At 35.4% G+C, this 22,848-nt stretch overlaps 1 protein-coding gene across 7 annotated transcripts in view; it reads right to left on the minus strand.

The window, feature by feature from the left end:
* The window catches only part of LOC140810551 (sodium/hydrogen exchanger 7-like), a 28,196-nt gene that overhangs the window by 2,801 nt on the left and 2,547 nt on the right, over nucleotides 1-22,848 (minus strand). For 2 of the 7 annotated variants that reach the window (XM_073168385.1, XM_073168391.1), the window contains exons 2-18: nucleotides 20,413-20,463; nucleotides 20,191-20,282; nucleotides 19,442-19,519; nucleotides 19,212-19,369; nucleotides 18,947-19,048; nucleotides 18,753-18,870; nucleotides 18,324-18,376; nucleotides 18,176-18,241; nucleotides 5,798-5,842; nucleotides 5,489-5,544; nucleotides 5,191-5,375; nucleotides 3,353-3,400; nucleotides 3,064-3,171; nucleotides 1,553-1,784; nucleotides 791-1,093; nucleotides 291-388; nucleotides 81-212 (exon numbers count right to left, since the gene is read on the minus strand). In XM_073168385.1, the coding sequence (XP_073024486.1) occupies nucleotides 81-212; nucleotides 291-388; nucleotides 791-1,093; nucleotides 1,553-1,784; nucleotides 3,064-3,171; nucleotides 3,353-3,400; nucleotides 5,191-5,375; nucleotides 5,489-5,544; nucleotides 5,798-5,842; nucleotides 18,176-18,241; nucleotides 18,324-18,376; nucleotides 18,753-18,870; nucleotides 18,947-19,048; nucleotides 19,212-19,369; nucleotides 19,442-19,519; nucleotides 20,191-20,282; nucleotides 20,413-20,463 (1,925 nt within the window). Of the gene's footprint in view, nucleotides 1-80; nucleotides 213-290; nucleotides 389-790; nucleotides 1,094-1,552; nucleotides 1,785-3,063; nucleotides 3,172-3,352; nucleotides 3,401-5,190; nucleotides 5,376-5,488; nucleotides 5,545-5,797; nucleotides 5,843-18,175; nucleotides 18,242-18,323; nucleotides 18,377-18,752; nucleotides 18,871-18,946; nucleotides 19,049-19,211; nucleotides 19,370-19,441; nucleotides 19,520-20,190; nucleotides 20,283-20,412; nucleotides 20,464-20,544; nucleotides 20,663-22,848 lie in introns of those variants that run through there. The other 5 variants (XM_073168386.1, XM_073168387.1, XM_073168388.1 and 2 more) reach the window with 5 other exon arrangements.

A 22,848-nucleotide genomic window follows, 5' to 3' on the forward strand; every position in this document is an offset into this window, starting at 1 on the left:
ATTTTTATTTACTGTCAGTATGATCTCCAGAAGGTAAAGTATGAATAAAGATGAGTGTAAAATAAATCACCGTGATTTACCTGGACAGCATCATGAAGATGGCTCATCTCTTTTTCTTCTAATAGGCCAATCTTCTCTAGATTATGAACATAATCAATCAAATGTTTCAGCACAGAGTACGTAACTTGTCTTGTTTTCACAACACGCAGCACCTGAAGTTGTTACCAACTTCTGAATCTTAGTGGGAACAAACTCAACACTACAGGTGCAAAAATGTACGGCCTACATACCTGGGGAAATGTAACACGAACATCTTCCAGAAACTTCTTTGCTTCCTCACCTTCCCCCTCACTTTCTCTATCAACTGTTGCAGCAATCTCACTGTTTCCTAAGGGGATAAATGCATGTGTGAGCAAATTAAGAAATACTTCACTGAATCATGAGAACCAAGGCCTGTAGGGTCGATATTTTGGCAAGTTTGTATAGTTTTTACTTCTCAGAACAATTATACCATTGCAGTATTTTTGTTAAGCACTAACTTTCCTCCCAAAGAAAGAGATCAACAGGAATTCTGGAAACACATAGATCAAAACCAAAAGTAGTTGATGAAGCTGCGGAAAATCGAAATTCAAAAACTTTTCAATCTTCATTTCAGAGTTCTGCTCCAACAATGGAAAACAACTTTTTGAATTTACATAATATCAAAAATATCTGAGATCTAATCAGAAGAAGATAGTTTTCTTTAAATGCAATAGCTTTTGTTAATAATATTTCACGGATAATTTTTTACCGATAAAGTCGTGTAGTTGCCGTCTAGCAATTCTATGGGCACGAAGAAAGGCAGCACAAATATAGCATGCTGACTCTAATCTTTCTACAGCAAACAACGTGACAAGCTTTTGAGGGATTATGGTTGACCGAAGAATCTTGGAGTAATTTGGCATGTTCACATAAGACTTTAGACCTTTCCAATCACACAAGGCCTCATCAGATACCCGGTCAATAGCTTCATCAACAGATAACATCAGGAGATTGGCGATTGTTTGAGTGATTCTTCCCTCATCAAGCATGACCCAGTAAGCTGCCTGAACACCTGTAATCACAATAATATCGAACATTTAGATATCTTAATTTATACAAAAACAAATTTTTATGTAGTATTTAAGTGATTATGTGTTTGATAGATTTCATGTTTTTCATTTTTATACATATATATTAGTCCCAATGAATATGAGATTTCAACTAAATAACATAAAGAGAACAATAAGCAAAAGAACAAGTCAATTCGAAATCTTTCTAAGCTAATAGGTAATATATCCAGAAACAAAAGCTCATTGACAGTAGCTCGAGGACCCATGCTGTGGAATTGGCAAAAGTAAAACAGAAAATATCACATCTTTATACGATTTAAATTGTAACCGGAACAAAAAGACATACTAGTGACAAAGGAAAGTTGAAGACACCACTTTTTCAGGTATCAGCAACTGGCTTAAGTACTAAAAATATAACGAAATGCATTGAAGTTCAAGAAATTTAGGTATAAAATGATTACCATTTAAGAAGCGGACGCGGATATCTTTCAAATCCATATAGTCAAGGTTATCATCAGGTTCAGATGAGGAATAGGGATGTATGTGTTCACTGTCAACATCATTCAAGCTTGCGATGTATTTCTTAACTGTGGCCCAGTCAGCAGGTCCCAATTCCACATCATCACCAAGATCACGAAAGGCCTCTAATGCTTTGTTCAACATTTCATACTTTGTGTAGTTCAATATTCTTTTCTGCCATAAAATGTAAGAACTAAAAAATTGTAAATAGTTTAAATGGGTAACAAGAAATTATTTATCCTCCAGTATCACAGACACATAAAGTGCACACAAGTCCGTTCATACAGCCAATGCTGTGCACACTTGTACGAACATTTCACTGTGCATTTATAAATTTAACATATTACATTGATTAACAGGTTTAATTTGGGAGACATATCTATGGACGCAAATACGCCCTGAAAATGTAGTTTAGAATATGGTTACAAGATGCAGGTGATAAAAGTGAAAGAACTAGCAAATTATATAATCTAAAATATTAGAGTGCCTTTAGGGTCTAGAATCATTTCAAAAGCAGTTAAAAATTAATGATAAGTCCTATTTAAATGACTACTGTATATTCAGCGAAACACATTAGAATTTAACATCTAGAAATAAATTGAGGACTTTACTCCACGACTGTTAGTTTCAAGCTAGAGTACAATTGTGTTATTTTGTAATTTAGAAATACCATGCAATAACCTTGGCTTAATTTATCGACTAGATATTGAATTTGTATGCAATTCATGAAAAGTTTGAGAAACGGAAACAAGAGGAAACATGTTTAGAGGTTATGAATCACGAGCCAGTTGTTTAGAGACGAGATCAATTACGAAAAGAATCTGGACCACTACATGGCATTACAGAAAACGTGATTCTTCGTTTATATTAATTTGTTATGTTGCCTTTTCCAGCAAGTATGATAACTGGATTACATCGCAATTTAACCTAAGCGAATGGCAACATTTCTTAGAGAGAAACCAGAAGCTACAGTTATTAGGAGGAGATGTTGGTCATAGTCCTTTTCTACCACATTTTCTGGCATGGGGATTGTTAAAAGTCGCCTGCCAGAAGTTCCTGATAAAATTTAATTTGGTACGTATCCAAAACACAATAGGAAACCTAGATTTCAAGCAAAACCTTTTTCATAAACGGAGGTTTTCCCCACAAATTCTTGAGGAATGTTCAATGTGTTAAATGGACATGTTAACCCACAAAATTATCAGTTAATATCTGTAGATCCCAGTGTACTGACAGCGCAGTACAATTGATCACAGCTCTACTATTTCTAAGGCATTATTTCAACAAGTTTAAACAGCCACTTGGCCCACTTCTATATATACACAATCCACAGCTGGACATTGTTTATCTGACATGATTGAGTTATTATAACCTTGTGATTTCCATTTGTGTTATCATGATTGACGAAATTCATCGTGTTCAAACTGAATAACACATGTAAGTATAACCTTACCTTAGCTGCGGATAGCTTATCCATTTTAAGAGCACTTAAAACAAACTGTGTTGTTGATCCATTCACAATAAGTGTAAGGAACACGATTCCACCTGTTAAAAATACAAACTGCAAAAGCGATAAAAAGTAAGATTTATTAGAACTCAAGCAAATACATACATAATAAATCATTAACACCTACGGCGTATGTGTGGAAGAAGTAAGAGAAACATATATATTCCATTGGATATGTTAAAACAATCTCACTTGAAATTTGCATATAGTTGACATTAAATTTTATAAGACATACCAGATTTCCAGTATCAGAATTTATAAATGTAGAGTGAACGCTGGTACGCTGAAACATCAATAAAGAAAAACTTAGAAAAAGAAACTAGGTACAAATATTGCAAACAGAAAGTAGAGAAAAAGGTGTAAATAAAATAATCATTACTTTAGTTTTGGAGCATATTGTAAAATGATATGAAGAATTAATCATGAAAAAACACCCACTAATCATATGACCCCCATCAGAAGTGGGAAAAAATAACCATGTTATGCGATAAAAACTCAAAATTGAAATGACGGAACACGATTGAACAATTAGGTTTTGCATATTAAATAAAATTCATTCCTACAAAGAGAGCGGTAACAAAAGCATATCATGAAGACCTTAAAAGTACATTTTTGTTAAGCCATATCTTAAACGAAGTGCTAAGATCTAAAATTTCTGTGAATCACTAAAATAAATTAATTTTATACTAAATAAAAGCACATAACAGGTAATGTGGTTGTGTCTAGAGCTGGGCCTTTGAAAACACAGGCATTAACTGGTCATTGGGACTCAGGACATCATTTTTCGGATCCCCCAGTAAAATTGGAACTTAGCTTTCACAATTAGTTGAGGAAACTTATTCTATATTTTCGATGCACGTGTCATCGCATCATATATTGCCAAAATTTACGTGCTTGCTTCACTTTGTCTCTATAGCGTCGTGACTTTGTTATCTTCTTGTACTTTCCAACTTCTAATGTCTACTGACCACTTTGCTTCTTTTGTTTTTTCAGTCCAGCTAGACTGTCTTAACCAAACTCGGATCACATGCTTCTCCCATTTATACTCTCTCTTCTATTCGCTTGTATTTACCGTTCGCTTGATTGTTCATCTATAGCGATTACATGCAGACATTTATTCCTTTTGAATTACTTTCACATGTTTATTTATATTTTACCGGTCTTATTATCTTTGATTCGTTAAATTTCTCTAAATATCAGTTAGCTCTCTCTCTGCAAGTTGGCTTGTTTTGCAGCTCGCACTTCCTTGTCAATTTGATTCATCTTCTTGGTTAGGTTCATCTCTCATGTAATTTGCTCTGCTTGAAACAAGTTACATCGTCTCGGTGTCATTGTTGCTACTCCTTGGACAACTTCTGTCATTTGACTCTGTTTTAACTTCGATGATCTAATTACTCTTTTTACGTTTGAGTATGGATTGTTCATTTCCTGACTACTGAGTTCCAACTTCTCGGGTGGTTTAGCTCACCACTAAGCATTTGCTGAATCCAAAATGCTTCAAAGGTCATCGGACTTCCATATGTAGGAATTGCCGAGCTCTCGACTATTTACCAATTGTTGACTCTTGAACTTGATCTGCCGCATTAGTAACTATTAATTGCTAACTGTTCGTTTCCAACTTCTTAACCCTTAGATTAGGGGACATTACATTTCCCAACTGCTTTACAAGCTCCATACTGCCCACACTTAAAATTTTCTGAGCATTATTTCCACCTCATTAAATTCTACCATTCCACCTGTCACTGCCCATTGACTTGCTACAACTAATTTACTTGAACTGTAAAAATTCGAGCACTAACATGCATGCCTCATCTTAAACATGTAAAAGTATGTTTTTTAAATATCCCACCAAAATAAAGCAAGATTAAGAATAAGGTAATGCCTATGAAATCTCCAACCACTTGGTTTATTTCTGTAAACAGTATTTTAACATTAAAAAAAATTATACTTCAATAATTTAGACTGGATAATACCACTCATATAAAAATGGATATCCTAATTCATACACAAATACACCACATATAAATCAGATAGGACTAAAATACCATCTAAAAGATGCTTAGGTTAACTCACTTTAACAGAGAGCGAAAGCGACAATGCTACGGCCCCTCGCAAACCAGCCCACACAAGAATAATAGCTTCTTTCCAATCAAGACCGTAACCAAAATATTGCAGAAATGGAAACAATAGTCCAACTACAACAACCCGGGCTACTTGAACAACCACATACAGAAGGAATAGATAACCCCAAGAATGTTCTGTGAAAAAAAAACTACTTTAGCAGGAGAAAAACAAAACAATAATAAAAAACACTGCATTCCACATGTTCTTGCTTAGTGTTAATTAATTTAAGAAAAGGAAGAGAATATACCATTAGTTTTATATATGCCGTCACCCCCAAGAAAACTCTCGGCTATGACTACCCCACTGCGAAGACAAAAAAGTAAACATGCTCTCTCAAGTCAGCCAGTAATTTCAGCAGCGTATTGATGCAAAAGAATTTTGTCACATCCATAAATATGAACCTAAATCACTAAACATCTGTGGTCTCACAAAAAGCTGCTTAGTTTGTTCTATCAAAGTTAAGAATTCAATGCCATCCCAGACAGGAAAAAGTTACTGGATCCAAAGTTAAGATGACACACAAAAGAAAAATTTTGAGAGATGATACACGTTTTACCTTAAGATGAAGATTAATGTGTTGGCAATATAAGCAACCATTTCCCTGAAACAGATTTAATATCATAAAACCCAATCATGGAATTGATCAGCAAATCAGATAACTTAAATAATGTCGAACTTAGAGAAACTCGTAATAAATGGTACAATTGATAAGTTCAACAAAATCCATGAGGGATGACGATATTATTGCTTTCATATGAAACAACCAGTCATAGAGCACTCCATTGTTTCCGGAGCTTTTAAATAAGGTTTATTTCTAAAATCATTACAAACACACATAACAATTCTAGCCAAAAGTTTTGCATGTTCTCCTTGTGATGGAGCCTACCGTTTTATCTTTCTCCCTTCAATCACTTCAATTCACATCTTCTCTAATATATTCATTTTTAGCTTGCTCCATTTTTGTATGAGTACTCATCAACGCCCGCTTTCGAATGTTGACTGCTCTTATCTATCAATCCACAACAACACTCATCTTTAAGTATTTGTCTTTTTTAGCACAATCCTTGTTGTTAGACATGAATTTTATTGTGGCGATGATAACTAAAACCAGTAGACCAGCAGACCAGAACAACAGAATAACTTATCAGTAGCTGCTGTTCTAGTAAAACTAAACCAGTAGAAAAGGGATAACAATACAAAACCAGTAGAGAACGTTTTCTAACGTTGCTATCTTAATTGTTACCGTTAAAGAGTTCCTAGTACTAGTTTAATTGCAGCATTAAATACTATACGGAGTCATTTAATGCATATTACCCAATTAAGTATAAAACAAGACTGATTGTTTTATAGCTTTTCTGCAGGAACTTGTTTCGGTAATAAAGCTGATTGTATCAGTTATCTGAAGACTTCTCTGATTGTGAACGTTGAACTCAGTCGATTATATATACTTGGATCAAATCCTTGTTCGACACGACACTTCGGATAATATCATTTTCAAGGAACAAAGCTACTCTCTTATCAGACAAATATAAAAATTCCTTGAGCATTTAAAAAGTTCAACACAAAGAAAAGTAGCACACGCTTCATAGCTTGTATCTGATCTTTTAAAAGATCATCTTGTGCTACTGATTCTTACACTCTTCACGATCTTTACATCACTTATACTTTATCAAGAAGAGTCTGTAATCTGAAAAGAGTCTTTTCAGAACTTTGTGTTTCGCATTTTTGAGAGTTGAGAAACTAAGAGTTTCAGTAGGCTGAGGTGTAAGTCCTTCTGAAGTGGGTGTGTACAAGAGTTGTACTGTAATATCCAAAGTCTTTTAGTTATACCTTCTGGAAACAGAAGAAGGGGAGACGTAGAAGAGTTTATCTTCGAACTTCCATAAACAACTGCTGCCTACTGTTTTACTGTTTTTCAACCACTTCATCAGATTGTTTCCGCACGTTTTACTGTAATCAGGTGAAAGTATTCGCACAAGATCAACTACTATCCTTAACAGGATTTTAGTACCTCATCAGAACGAAAAACGAGTAGAGTTTATTCACCCCCCCTCTAAACTCAACTTCGATCCTCAACAATTGGTATCAGAGCAGGTTATTCTTGTTTGTGAAAAACTACAACAAATGGCACACTTCAGCAAAATCCCTATGTTCTCTAAGGAAGATTTTGACGACTGGAAAATAAGGATGCAAGCTCATCTTGCAGCACAAGATGATGACATGTGGTATGTCATCACAGATGGTCCACTGAAAATCTTAAAGCCTAACACAGCTGTTGCTGTTACTGACGGTGCACCACAGATGGTCGAAAAATCAAGAAGTGAATGGACCAGTGAAGATAAGAAAAAGGCCAATCTTGATAATGTGGCGAAGGATATATTGTATAAAACTCTCGACAAGAACACCTTCAGCAAGATCAAAATGTGTTCTACTGCAAAGGATATTTGGGAGAAGCTCATCCAAATATGTGAAGGAAATGAGCAAACGAAAGAAAACAAACTGTCTGTAGCAATGCAGAAGTTTGAAAATCTGAAAATGAGAGCTGGTGAAACTCTAAATGAGTTTGATGAAAGATTCAGTAGCTTGGTCAATGAGCTAGCTGCTCTGGGTAAAGAGCATAGCAACAGAGAAATAGCCCTCAAGGTGATGAGAGCCTTACCCAGAGAATGAGATGTTAAAACAATGGCTATGAGAGTATCCAAAGACTTGAACAAATTGGAACTGCACGACTTATTTGCAGATCTGAAGGCCTATGAGTTCGAGTTGGAAGTGAGAAGTGGAGAAGAGCCTTCAAGCCTACCCACCAAGGCTCTTGCTGCTACTGCTACTGCTTTTACTGCTACTGCCTCTACCTCTTCTACTGCTGCTGCAGTTGTACCTCAGGCATTATCGACTGTGATCATTGATAATACAATGGAGAAGACTGCTGAACAAATCAGTAGTGATGCTATGTCCTTATTTGTAAAGAAATTCTCCAGGTTCATGAAGAAGAACCATCGAACCTATCAGGGTCCCAATCGCAACTTCAAGAAAGATTCACCATCTGGTGATATGGGATGCTTCAACTGTGGAAAGATAGGTCACTTCATTGCTGATTGTCCTAAACCAAAGAAGGATGACCAAAAGAGAAAGGATCACAAGAGGAATGACAAAAAGTCCAGACGAGATCGAAAAGCGATGATTGCCGAAGAAAGCAAATCTAAATGGGCGGACTCTAGTTCTGAGTCATCTGACTCAGAAAGTCATTCCAGTGATAGTGATGCAGAAGAAGTCAAATGTCTAATGGCAGACAATGACTCAACCTCGACATCTGGAGAGGTATTTGATTTTGACTCTAATGAATTTACACGAAATGACTTGATTGATGCACTGCATGAAATGGTAAAAGAGTATTCCAGACTTTCTCAATCATTTGAAGAAGTTAAGATTGAAAATCAGAACTTAAAGAATCAGAACAGTAAGTTAACTTGCTTGCAAGTAGACAGCTGCAATGATTTACAAGTTAAGATGAGTAAATTAATAACTGAGAATGAAAGAGCCAAAGCAGATTACCAGAAGGTGCTTTCTGAAAACCAGAAGTTGTCGCTACTGGTAAATGCTTGGAACAAGTCTTCTATTTCATTGGAAAAGATGCAAGAATTACAAAAACAGTCAGGAGATAGGAGTGGTCTCGGTTTTTGTAATAATGAAGGCACTTCTGAAACGAAAACTAAGCCAACACTGGATATATGCAAAGGGAAATACATTCACTTTGTGAAATCCAGTGTGGTACAGGAACCAGAAGTACCTACTGCTTCAGTTGAAAGGAATGTAAATCTGACGAACAGAAGAATGCACTATGGTCTGGGTTACGTTAAACCTAAGGAAAAAGTTGACCAGAGTTCTAGATTCAGAAAAGAATTCAACTCTGGAAGACAACATCCTATGAAGGTTAAAAACTACCAGTACTACAACTCTAAACCTGTTCAGAAGAGATACAGACTGGAAAACAGAAACAGAAGGGAAGAACAACATTTTGGTATGCATACTGTTAGAAATAACAGACCTTCTGTTGCACACACATCTTTGGATACCCGAAGTACAAAGTCACCAAGAATTGTACAAATGTGGGTTCCCAAAGGACTGATAAGGCTTGGACCCAAATAGATTTGGGTACCAGTTACTAAAATTTGTGTTTGCAGGAACAGCAGAAGGAAGCAGAAATCAGTAACTCTACATGGTATCTGGACAGTGGATGTTCCAAACACATGACTGGACAAAGAAACCTACTTTCCGAGATAGTGAGCTGTACTGGACCAAAGATAACTTTTGGTGACAACTCAAAAGGTAAAACCATGGGTAAGGGTAAGATTATCCATGGTAACATAACTATTAATGATGTGTTATTAGTTGACAATCTTTGTTACAATCTAATCAGCATTAGTCAACTATGTGATAATGGTTATTCTGTAGCTTTTCAGAAGCATTCATGCATAGTTAGAGATTCTGCTGAAACTACTGTGTTAACCGGAAAAAGTGAAGGCAATACTTACAGAGTCTCTTGGAACTCAAATCATGTCAATACTCCCACATGCTTAGTTGCTTCTCTTAGCAATAAACACTGGCTATGGCACAAGAAATTGAATCATCTGAATTTCAAGTCAATCAATTATCTCAAGAAGCAGAATATAGTTGATGGATTACCTGACTTTAATTTCGTTAAAAATCATGTTTGTTCTGCTTGTCAGCTCGGGAAACAGATAAGATCCAGTTTCAAGACCAAAGATAGCAAATCAACTTCAAGATGTCTGGAACTACTGCATATGGACCTATTTGGTCCTATCCCCATCATGAGCTTAGGGGGAATGAAATATACTCTTGTTGTTATTGATGATTTTTCTAGATTCAATTGGGTAATCTTTCTCGCAGGAAAAGATCAAACCAGTAGTCTCTTGATCAAGCTTCTGAAAAGGATTCAAAATGAAAAATCTACTACCATCATCAAAATCAGAAGTGATCGGGGCACTGAGTTCACTAACAAGTATCTTGAATTATATTTGAATGAGCAGGGGATTCATCATGAATATTCAGCTGCCAGAACACCCCAACAAAACGGAGTAGCTGAGAGGAGAAATAGAACTCTAAAAGAAGCAGCTAGAACAATGCTAGCAGATGCAGACATTTCTCAGCGCTTCTGGGCTGAAGCAATCAATACTGCTTGTTACACGCAAAACAGATCTATGGTCAACAAAAGACACAACCAGACTCCTTATGAAATATGGAAAGGGAAGAAGCCCAATGTATCTTATTTTCATGTGTTTGGTTGCAAATGTTTCGTACTAAATAATGGCAAAAATCATTTGACGGCATTTGACTCAAAATCAGATGCTGGAATATTTCTTGATTACTCTGCTGTAAGCAGAGCTTTTAGAATCTTCAACAATAGAACTCTTAATGTTGAAGAATCGATTCATGTTGTCTTCGATGAAGACAGCAGTGCTGAAATTTCTAACATATCTGATTTAAGTAACAGGTTAGACAGGATTCACTTGGAAATTGACAGTGAAGATGATGTAGAAGCAAATACCAAGGATCTTCAAAATCCAGAACCAGACATTCCAATAGTGGAACCAGAAGTACAGAATTTGGATCTACCAATACCAGCAGAAGATGTTTAAGAACCTACTACTGGTTCTGTAGAAGACAATCTTAACATATCAAATCAGGAAGATGTCCATTCAAATCCGTTTATCTGGAGAAAATCTCATCCTCCATCATTGGTTATTGGTAATCCAGCAGCACCATTGAGAACCAGAAGGCAAATGCTTAATGAATACATGCATGCTGCTTTTATATCTCAGGATGAACCAAAGAAGATTGAAGAAGCTCTTCTGGATCCTAGTTGGATTGAAGCCATGCAAGAAGAGCTGAATCAATTCAAACGTAATGAAGTTTGGTTTCTAGTACCTAGACCATCTCACCAAGCTGTCATTGGAACTCGGTGGGTATTTAGAAACAAACTCAATGAAGAAGGCACAGTGGTGAGAAATAAAGCTAGACTGGTGGCTCAAGGCTTCAGACAAGAAGAAGGCATAGACTTTGATGAGACTTATGCACCAGTAGCAAGGCTCGAAGCAATCAGAATATTCTTAGCCTTTGCTGCTTTCAAGAATTTCAAAGTATATCAAATGGATGTGAAAAGTGCTTTTCTAAATGGTCTTTTACAAGAAGAAGTATACGTCGAACAACCTCCAGGTTTTATCGATCATTTCTCTCCACATCATGTATTTAAATTACACAAAGCATTATATGGTCTAAAACAGGCACCTAGAGCTTGGTATGACACTCTATCACAATTTCTCATTGATCATGATTTTATCATTGGAGCAGTAGATAAAACTTTATTTACATTAGTCAAGAATAAGCACATTCTTTTAGTACAGATCTATGTTGATGATATTATTTTTGGGTCAACTAACCCCAAATTATGTGCAAAGTTTGGTAAATTGATGCAGGATAAATTTGAAATGAGTATGATGGGAGAATTAACATTCTTCCTAGGATTACAGATTAAACAATCAGAGACTGGAATCTTTATAAATCAAGCCAAGTACACCAAGGAGCTTCTGAAAAAGTTTGGAATGGAAGCATGCTCTGCTGCTTCTACTCCAATGAGCTCATCTATTAAGCTTGATAAAGATGAAAGTGGTATTCCAGTAGAGGTAACTCAGTATCGAGGTCTTATTGGTTCTTTATTATATTTAACTGCCAGTAGACCAGATATCATGTTTTTGTTTGCATTTGTGCTAGATTTCAATCTAACCCCAAACAATCTCATTATATTGCTGCTAAACGTATTTTGAAGTACTTGAAAGGAACTCAAAATGTCGGCTTATGGTATCCCAATGATTCATCGTTAAATCTTATTGGATATTCAAATGCTGATTATGCAGGTTGCAAACTAGACCGAAAAAGCACAAGTGGGTTTTGTCAATTTCTTGGTGATAGGCTGATATCCTGGTTTAGCAAGAAACAGACTTCCATAGCCACATCTACTGCAGAAGCAGAATATCTGGCTGCTGGAAGCTGCTGCTCTCAGATACTGTGGATTCAACAACAGTTAAGAGACTATGGGATTCAAGCCTCCGAATCACCTATATTCTGTGACAATACCAGTGCAATTGCAATCACACAAAATCCAGTACTTCATTCTAGAACGAAGCACATAGACATCAGACATCACTTTATTAGAGATCATGTGCAGAAGAAGAACATTCGTCTGGAATATGTTTCTACTGATCAACAAACAGCAGATATCTTCACGAAACCCTTACCAGAAAATAAGTTTTCTTACTTTCGGAATTCTCTTGGTTTGATAGATTTAACTTAGTCATCTTATGATATCTTAGTTAAACTTCTATTATTACTTGATTGTTATCGCATTGAACTAACAGTAAGATATTTGCAGAAAAGCAGAAGAGAAAAGTCAGATACGTAATCTGGAATTTTATTAGAAACCATTTCAGTACATTACACGATGCAAAAGTAAAAACAGTAGATCTTCTATGCTATTTAACCAGTAGCGTTACATTTAGCGTTTATCTTCAGTAATAGGAGCTCTCTGATATTTGCTTGCAAAGTACTTCAACAGGAACAAGAGAAAGGCCTAGAAAGAATCTAGCAAGCTCAGGTCTTGTCAGCACTAATGTAATTTTTAGATGCCTTACAGGGCATCAGAGAGGATTTCAGCATCATCAATCCACCAGCACTCTCTTATTGCATTAGCATGCTTCTGGAAGAAATCGATGCTACATTTCAAACTCAATCGAAGCAAAAGATCTGCTTTACTGTGGAAACTACAACTCCAGGAGTGTATTTCAAGGATCATTACGAAAATAATGATATTCTCAAACATCTCTCTGAACACCTTTGCTTCGACTCCAGGATCAAATTCTAACTCTCTTTTTACTTGAGTCTTCATTTTTTTTTTTTTGTTTAACCTCGTTCAAGATATGCAGGTATTTATAGAGGGAACAAGACTCTTGTGAATCGCAAGATTGCGACTGTTCATTTTCAACGGCTCAGATCGAGAGATGGCCAAGAGTCACTTGTCGCAATTATGACCACTTATTAATTACATTTACCGAGGGGGAACAATATCTTAGTCAGACTAAGAGTTTGCCTTTTCAGAAAACAGATAAGATGTTTGTCTTTTCGATAAAACTACAAGTCTGCTGGTTTTGACAAAGTGCTCACATATTTCAGCACCCTGAAACTTCCAGCAGACGTTATCATAAAATGACAAATCCTTTTCTGATTTCTTTTAGTAACCGTCTGGACAGCCCGCTCTTTTTCAAAATTTTCGAAATCATTCGTCTTTCTGACAGTTTCTGCAAAACTTTTCAAACACTCAACCAAGAACATACTGACACGTGTCTTTATGTTTATTTGACGGCTGTATATCTATTTCAAATTTCACCTTTTCACCTTTACTGTTTCATAACTATCGTTACTCAGCTATTGTTTTCTCTATATCTTCAACTAACTACTGCAAAATTTGTCTGATCTCATCTGCATACAGAAATGGCTGGAGCATACACTCTTAACGCTTATCAAGTTAACTTTGCTTCCGTTCTCAACATCAAGGATGAGAATCTCGTGAAAATGTTTAAGGACATTGAAATATCCGGACTCAGAAAATTCCTGGAAGCGCCAGCAGTTATTTACAAAAATGCTCTCCTGGAATTTTACGCTAAAGCAACAGTGCATGAAGGAAGGATTGTTCATACTCAAGGAGATGTTTCTATCTCTATTGATGCCGCACACCTAGGAGCAACCTTCCTCCTTCCACTTTCAGGTACATCTGAACTCTCTGATATTTCCAAGACAGATATGTCTGTTGCACTCAGCTCTTTCTCAGCATCTGAGGAAGAAGTGTCTCCTTCCTGTCACAAGAAATTGCTCAAAATAGAGTATCAGATTCTGGCCGATATTGTGGCTAAAGCTATTTTGATCAAGGCTGACACCTTCGACAAGTTGACGAAGGAGAAAGTTCAAGTAATGACTGCCATCTCTAAGGGGATTAAGGTGGACTGGAGTCATTTTATTTTCAGAATTATGAAGGATATGGTTATCCGGAAGAGTTCTGGTTTCGCTGTTCAGATCAGCGTTATGCTCAAGGATGCTGGTTTCGCATCTACCAGTGATCTGGATGTTACTTCAGTCACCATGATTGATGCAGCAAATGTACTGGCTCTAAGGCCTAAGCCAACAGTGGCGGAGTTTGTTGCGTTGAAGAAGGAAATTGGGGAAACTGCTTCTGAGGCTCCAAAACCTCAAAAGAAAATTTCAAAAAAACGAGTGATTATCTCAACGGATTCAGACAAAACAGCATCAGAAGAGTCTGCTGCTGCTGTTCGACCAGCAGTGCCAACCCCAGCCAAGAAGAAACCGCGCACCATTCTTAAGATTAAAAAGACAGCAGCACTGTCTGAAATTGAGAAAGTACCTATTCGACAGGTCTTTCCAGAAGCGGTTCCTTCTGCTCGATCAACTGCTTCTTCGACTGCACACTGCTACTGCGTCTATTTCAGCACCTTCTACTGCTACTGTTTTTAAGCCAACATCTGGAATAGTTATTCGAGAACCAGCAAGCGGGTCTTCTGCTTTTCGACCCATCGTGCCTATTTCATCTTCTGACAAAGGCAAAGGGAAAATGGTTGAAGAACCACCTACTTTTGGTCACAAGACCACTGTCACCATCGGCGTTGATCTTCATCTAGCCAAGATTGAGACCTCTGCAAACGATGACGTGAAATTCTTTGATGAATGGCATACTGTCCGACTATTCCACTCTTTTGATTACTTCAAAACAAAAGGGAATTATAGCAAGATGATGAATGCAGAAAGGAAGATTTTTCGGCTGGCAAAAACAGAAAATGTCATCGAGGCCTTGCGAAGAAGGAATTTTGTCCTCGATCAGCTGAAATGCCAGAAATTAGAATCGGTTCTGAAAGTTCTTCAATCAAATTTTGATCCTGCTGTTCCTACTGCTGTTCAGGATCAAAATGTTATTATGATTCTCTCTGACAGATTAAAGCAGATGAGTGAGCAACTTCTTGCTCAAGAACAAGGCTTTGGAGAGCCTACTGTCTATCATGTTGGCCTTGTCCCAAATTTTCAACAAACTCAGCCAGTTGAGGAAAGGACTACAGCCTCCCCAAAGTCTTCTGCTCTTAGTACTCCTGCATCTCCAACAAGGCCCATTCAGTCCTCATCACTATTGTCCGTGCATGAACTGGCTTCAGTTGAGGAAGTCATTGAATCGATTGTCCCTACTGTCTCTACTACTCTGGAAGCAGCACCGGCTACTTCGTTGTCACCCTCTGTTTCTCCTACCCCAGGGCAACAATTAGCAGAACCAGATGCTACTTCTTTACTGCCGAATTTAAAGATGTTTTCTGCTGCACATCAAGCAGAAATGAACATTCTTCTGGAACAGCCTTCTGCACCTTCTACTGAAGCACCTTCAGATTCACAGGCTGTCATTGTACCAATGGAAGAAGCTTTGGCCTCTGACTTGGCCATTCCTACTGAAGAAATCGCTCTTCCTTTGATTACTGTTGAACCTACTGTTTCTGCTATTCCAGTAGAAAGCACAGCAGATCCTGCTCCTTCTACTGCCTTGATGGATGCCAATCTTGTTTCTACTGCGTTGACTGTCTCTCTTCCTGTTTTGACTGAGACGAACTCTCGTCTTTCTGAGATTAAACAACGCATTCTGGCGCGAACTCCCTCCCCGGAATCAGATGCATTTAACCTAGAACATCAGATTGAGTCTCTACAAACCGAACTCAACAACATCTCTGATTTGGTGAAACGTATATCTTGTGAAAACATTTCGGAATTCAGTGGTGCTCAATCTTTCAGAGAACGAATGGGCAAACACATCTATACCACTAAGGAGACCGTGGACAAGATGTATGCTGAAACCGTTGTTTTCAGACAAGCTATCTCGAGAACTCACGGCACCCTCATGCTTGCTCAAAATGATATACTCACTCGAATCACTGAGCATGATGATCTCTTTCGATCACTGTCTACTTCTGTGGAACTTTTGGATGCCAAGATTGACTCTCAAAATCAATCTCTCACTGCATTAGATAATCGCATCTCTTCTCAGACCCCGTATCTGGAGATGCTGACCGATGACATTCAAAATATTTCCGGCAGACTGAATGATCTCTTTACTCATGTGGTTGCCGCTGATGCCAAAAAAGGGGAAGATAGAGCAGCTAGAGGAGATCAAGCAGGAGTTAGGCAAACAGAAGATGAGGCTGAACCTTCTAACAGGAGAGATCAAGAACCGCAGAATGAAGAAATCATTTACAGGGATATTGGAACCGATTGATTTGTTTATTTTGATGCTTTATTAACATTATCCTTTTTGTTTAAATGATTATCTGTTTTACTTAACGACTTTCTACTGTTTAGGTTTTGGCATCACCACAAAGGGGGAAATTGTTAGACATGAATTTTATTGTGGCGATGATAACTAAAACCAGTAGACCAGCAGACCAGAACAACAGAATAACTTATCAGTAGCTGCTGTTCTAGTAAAACTAAACCAGTAGAAAAGGGATAACAATACAAAACCAGTAGAGAACGTTTTCTAACGTTGCTATCTTAATTGTTACCGTTAAAGAGTTCCTAGTACTAGTATTAATTGCAGCATTAAATACTATACGGAGTCATTTAATGCATATTACCCAATTAAGTATAAAACAAGACTGATTGTTTTATAGCTTTTCTGCAGGAACTTGTTTCGGTAATAAAGCTGATTGTATCAGTTATCTGAAGACTTCTCTGATTGTGAACGTTGAACTCAGTCGATTATATATACTTGGATCAAATCCTTGTTCGACACGACACTTCGGATAATATCATTTTCAAGGAACAAAGCTACTCTCTTATCAGACAAATATAAAAATTCCTTGAGCATTTAAAAAGTTCAACACAAAGAAAAGTAGCACACGCTTCATAGCTTGTATCTGATCTTTTAAAAGATCATCTTGTGCTACTGATTCTTACACTCTTCACGATCTTTACATCACTTATACTTTATCAAAAGAGTCTGTAATCTGCAAATAGTCTTTTCAGAACTTTGTGTTTCGCATTTTTGAGAGTTGAGAAACTAAGAGTTTCAGTAGGCTGAGGTGTAAGTCCTTCTGAAGTGGGTGTGTACAAGAGTTGTACTGTAATATCCAAAGTCTTTTAGTTATACCTTCTGGAAACAGAAGAAGGGGAGACGTAGAAGAGTTTATTTTCGAACTTCCATAAACAACTGCTGCCTACTGTTTTACTGTTTTTCAACCACTTCATCAGATTGTTTCCGCACGTTTTACTGTAATCAGGTGAAAGTATTCGCACAAGATCAACTACTATCCTTAACAGGATTTTAGTACCTCATCAGAACGAAAAACGAGTAGAGTTTATTCACCCCCCTCTAAACTCAACTTCGATCCTCAACACTTGTTACTACATTTCCATTTTATTCCCAAATATATAATTCATTCTATTTCAAATACTATTTCATTATATTTTTGCGCACGCACTTACACACACACATATAGCATCACTAAACCAACAAATCCTTGATATCCTATCAACTACCAAAAAAATCTCATTAAAAATAAATAAAACCTGACGCGAGTCGCATGTAACTACTGCACTTTTGGGCATAAGAGACTTTAATTTCCATAAATTCTCATGTTGCTGCATTGATTATTTTTATGAGACTTTGTATTAGATATTCTCAATACTTATGTTAGTTATGGTTGAGAAAAAACCATGCGTCCAGAGTTAAGAACAGAAATAAAAAATGATAAAATAAGTGCGACGAATAACTTAAACTTAGTATTATGTTTGATGATAAAAATTGACAAGGGAAAAATACCAAAAATGATGCAAGCTTTCTTGACTTTCGCCCTTGAAGGCAGTTCGAGCCACGGCAGAATAGAACCTGTCAATAAGTGTGACTTTAGGATAATCGTTTGTGCAAGTACTATCATTGTTCTGATAAAGAAAATAAAAATCAAACCTACATCCCCAAAGTCATGACGGTCAAAACGCCAGAAACACCAGCTCCTTCTTGTGCCTGGTAAACTATTTGACATTAGCTTTAGATCAAGAAGAAGCAAGGGATGTACTCTCACTTTGTCAGTCTTTTTTGTGTGCATTTATTTGTGGTAATCATCCAATCAAATTAATATTCTACCAAATTTAAATTATATTTCCTTAATCATCGTGTTATCAAAGATATATATATATATATATATATATATATATATATGTATGTATGTATAGTTGCTAACAACAATAATGCCAAGTTAACATCTCACTAATTTGGACAGAAAATATATGATTATACTTGATGATCTATCTTATTGAATAGAAATCTCTCAAAACTTATACAAAAAACTTGTCGTTGAATGCTAAGCATTTCAAGTTTGTAGGTTTAGTTGGGTACATACAACAAAGTAGGCAATGTAGCTCACAGCAAGCGTCAACGTAATTTCAATAACTGTATCATTGAATATGCATCTCAACCACAGGACAGATGCTATTCCAAAGGCAACACCCATGCCCACACTGTGCCATGAAAAGAAGCAAATAAATTACACATATCATTTATTATGATATCCTGATATAGGGTAAAAAGACATACGCCCCAAGAGAGACTTGTGACAAAAATTTTATAACAGCTCCCCATTTAAACCTCCAGCCAAGAACCATCCGATAAAACAGCTGATAGACTACAATTGCTGTCCTGAAATAAAATATCTAAATACTTTTAAGAATGTGAAAAAACCTGATAATTAGGTTCAAAAAATAAATAAACTGCCAGTTCCGCTGACCAACTAGCCAAGTCAGAAGTCGATCATGATAATCAGAATACAGTCAGCTATTCAGACATTAATTGGTCATTATACCCGTCATTCATCAAGGACTCTCCTTCAATTATAGTATTCAATTTTTTGCTAGCTCCCAGCTCCTTCAGGAGGGCTACAACAGCTACAGGATCAGTAGCACTTAGGAGACCCCCAAGCAACAACGAAGTTTTCCAGCTCCAGTTATATGGAAAAGCAAGCTACAATTTCTTTTTGTTTCAGAATAATGAAAAACAAAAGGTCAACAGATTAGAAAGCAGACTTCTGCAAACCTTTAGAGCAGACCCAATGCAAAAGGTTGAAATGAGTACTCCAGGGCCAGCCAAAAGGAACATTTGAATCATACACCTCTGCATAGAATGATGAAGAAAATATGCATATGATTCGCTATTACATATTAAGCAAAAAAATATCTAAACTGACTAAATTAGGAAATACACGAAAAGAAAGGAGGGATCAAGCCTGACCAAAATTACAAAACAATATATACTACAGACACAAGAACTTAGAGGGAAAGCATCTATAGATAAAAAACAAAGCAAAAGAGTAAGTTAAAATCTATACAGTCTCCAATTAAGATAGAGGGTGAACTTTGGTGAAGAATGAAGGGTGGGGACAGGAGGCTTCAGCAAGGTGCTATGCACCCAGGGGCTATGTCACTCAAGATCAGATAATGAAAAATTAAAAATAAACAGAAACATATAATGTAATACATTAAAATATAAATCTAAGTATTTAAAGTATATGGAATAGACTCCCATTACAAACAATTATAGCTACCAGTATAAGTCTAGAGTTTAACTTACCTGAATATAAATGATATAAAGCTAAATGCTAAGCTCTACACAAGTTATGCTCCTTTTAGAATTTCAAATGCATAACAAGCAAAATTCATATGTGTCAACCATAAAATTAGGCTGACACTTCATTTGCACGAAAAATATCAACCAAGATTAAACTAATAAACATGGAGGATGGAGAGGAAACAACTAAAATAAGTGGACTTGGTTGTGCCAGAGACCTTTATCTGGTGTACTTCCATCAGAAAAGAACTCTCAAAAAGAAGGGCAGGAAGGAACACAGCCAAGAGAAGATCAGGATTGATATCAGCCCCTACAGAAAGATGATGCATCACCGATCATTAACAGGTGATTTAGAACCAACGAATAAGATGCCTTTTACTCGAAATGCATCAACCCATCAGTTTTAGATTATCTATAAAAAGTATATATCCCTAACTTACAAATACGAATCCCGTTGCCAATCTTCCCCAAACGATGATTTGTTCCATATTCTGCAGACCAGTTCGTTGAAATATCAAAATTTGACCAAAATCTTGGCCCAGATGGTTTTGCAGTGTATTAAGACATTGTACCAGTCACAGTAACCAACAATAAATCATTAACCAGAATTTCTGAAGAATAGCAGAGGTAGCCAGCAAAATATAAGCAGCACAGTTTATCTAATACACCTAGCATGGAGAAGACGAAGTGTATAAATATTACTTTAAAGATGATGAAATCGAAAGGTTCCCTTTTATTTTCACATATGGCTTTTTTGAATATGTAGTCATTTTGTACGAAGTCATTTTTTACTTATATAAATATACGATTTTTAATTATGAATTTTTTAATATATTGTTGTTCATTTAAATTAGTAAATTAAATTAATATTTTTTAAATTGATTCTTTTATAATTCATTGTATATCCTAAATTATTTTGGACATTAATACATATTGAATTCATCAATTTATCAATGATTTTTCTATATTGCTACCAAAATGAGTGGATTTCTTCACGGTTGTTAATGAATATTTAGTGTTTTAATCTTTTTTTCTTCTTTTTTTTACATATAAAATACATCATTTTTATAACAAGATGAATTTTAAATATGAACTAAGAAGCATCATACATGATGTAGATATCGAAATATGTTAAAGATTATTTTTTTTAACGTAAAATACTAATAGAATTAACATGTGATTGCGGTTTTACAATAATTTCCTCATATTATTTTTTTAATGAATTATTTTTAATTGTGGTTTGTTACTTCGACCTCTCATTGCGCGGGGATAGAAAACCTGGTGCCATAAGTTTAAATTTTTGGTAAACCGACAAAAGCTATATCCTACAAGATTCAATTAATATTACATTAATTTAACTAAAATGTTTTCTTGACAAACAATTGATAGAAATTATTCAAAAAACTTTCACCGACAAAATGTTTTAGTAAACAAAATAAATTATTTGATTTTATTTTTTATTTTTTTCAAACTTTGAATCATAAATTCTAAATTATAATTTAAAATTTTGAAATCTCTAGTCATTTTTCTCTAGAAATTCTTAATATTTTTTTTTGTAATATTTAACATTATTCATTATTTTAAAAGTGTTTTTATATCTTTTAGGATAATTTTAGCTATTATGCAAACTTATAAATGCAGCAAAACTAATTAAAAATGTAGTGACAGTAGCTTAATTTTTTTTTTTTTAAAATTTGAGACTATTCAAAATATCGTTTTACAATATATTATTTTTTAATGATTACATATATTCTGTGTGTATATATATTCTATATTTGTTTTTGTTATATGCATATTTTTCTTATTTTTATGATGTTACGACTTAAATATAAAAATAACATTCCGTAACTTTTGAAATATTAATATTTGTACCTAAAGATCAGGAAGTGTCTTGTTAATTTTTTTTCACCGGAAGAAAATCAGTTATATTTCGGACTTTTTTCGATGATGAATTGTTTTGAATTTTTTTGCCTCTTTAATAAAACATATATCTACATCTCTTACTTTGAGAGAGTTTTTTACTAATATATTATCTGCTCTTGCATTTTCATGTATTTTCTCCTAATTTTTATATCAAGTAATTATATCAATAATTTTAAAATTAATATATACATCACATCTATTTTAATCACTCCATTTTTTTCGGTTTTTCTATTCATTATACTTCAAAATTCAGGCCTACATTCTTTCTCATTAACAATTAATTCATACACTTAATTATGTTCATAATGCAAAAAAAATATAATATAATATGTAGAGAAGCCGAGTGAGAATTCAAAAAACTAGAAAATTAAAATAAAATGGAGTTATACCTGAAGCGTGAACGACTCAAATAAACAAAATAAGAAGACCGTAGGAAAAAAATACGCAAGTGCCAAATAGATTAATTAAAATCAAATCCGACGACGAAAAAGAAACATGAAAATTAGATATGATGATATGAATGCTGAATTTAATCGAAGAAAGAAGCAGGAAAAATAAAATAAAAAGATGAAGAAAAAAAATATTGAAAGATTCGAAAATCATACAAGAAAAAAGATTGGAAAAACTAAATCATGTTTGTTTAAAATGATAGATAAACTGTTAAATAATATTTATTATTGAATAATTTATGAAAAATTATGTGTCTACATTCATTTGCAAATTTAGGATCAATATGTATAATGTATTTAAGTTCGTTACCTACGCGCAACACACGTGTTTTGCTACTAGTTTTATAAATAGAACGGTTGAGAGCATATGTGAGTGAGGTTATGTCACGCCAATTTCTGATGTCAGTGTGTTATTATGAAACAAAAATATGCATGAACAGCCAATCTTGCAGCACTGAAAGGAACACAAGTAGTTGACTATATCGGTGATCGGTCGTAGATCCT

This window comes from Primulina eburnea, chromosome 13 (genome assembly GCF_022965805.1).
Source record: "Primulina eburnea isolate SZY01 chromosome 13, ASM2296580v1, whole genome shotgun sequence".
Lineage (NCBI taxonomy): Eukaryota > Viridiplantae > Streptophyta > Magnoliopsida > Lamiales > Gesneriaceae > Primulina > Primulina eburnea.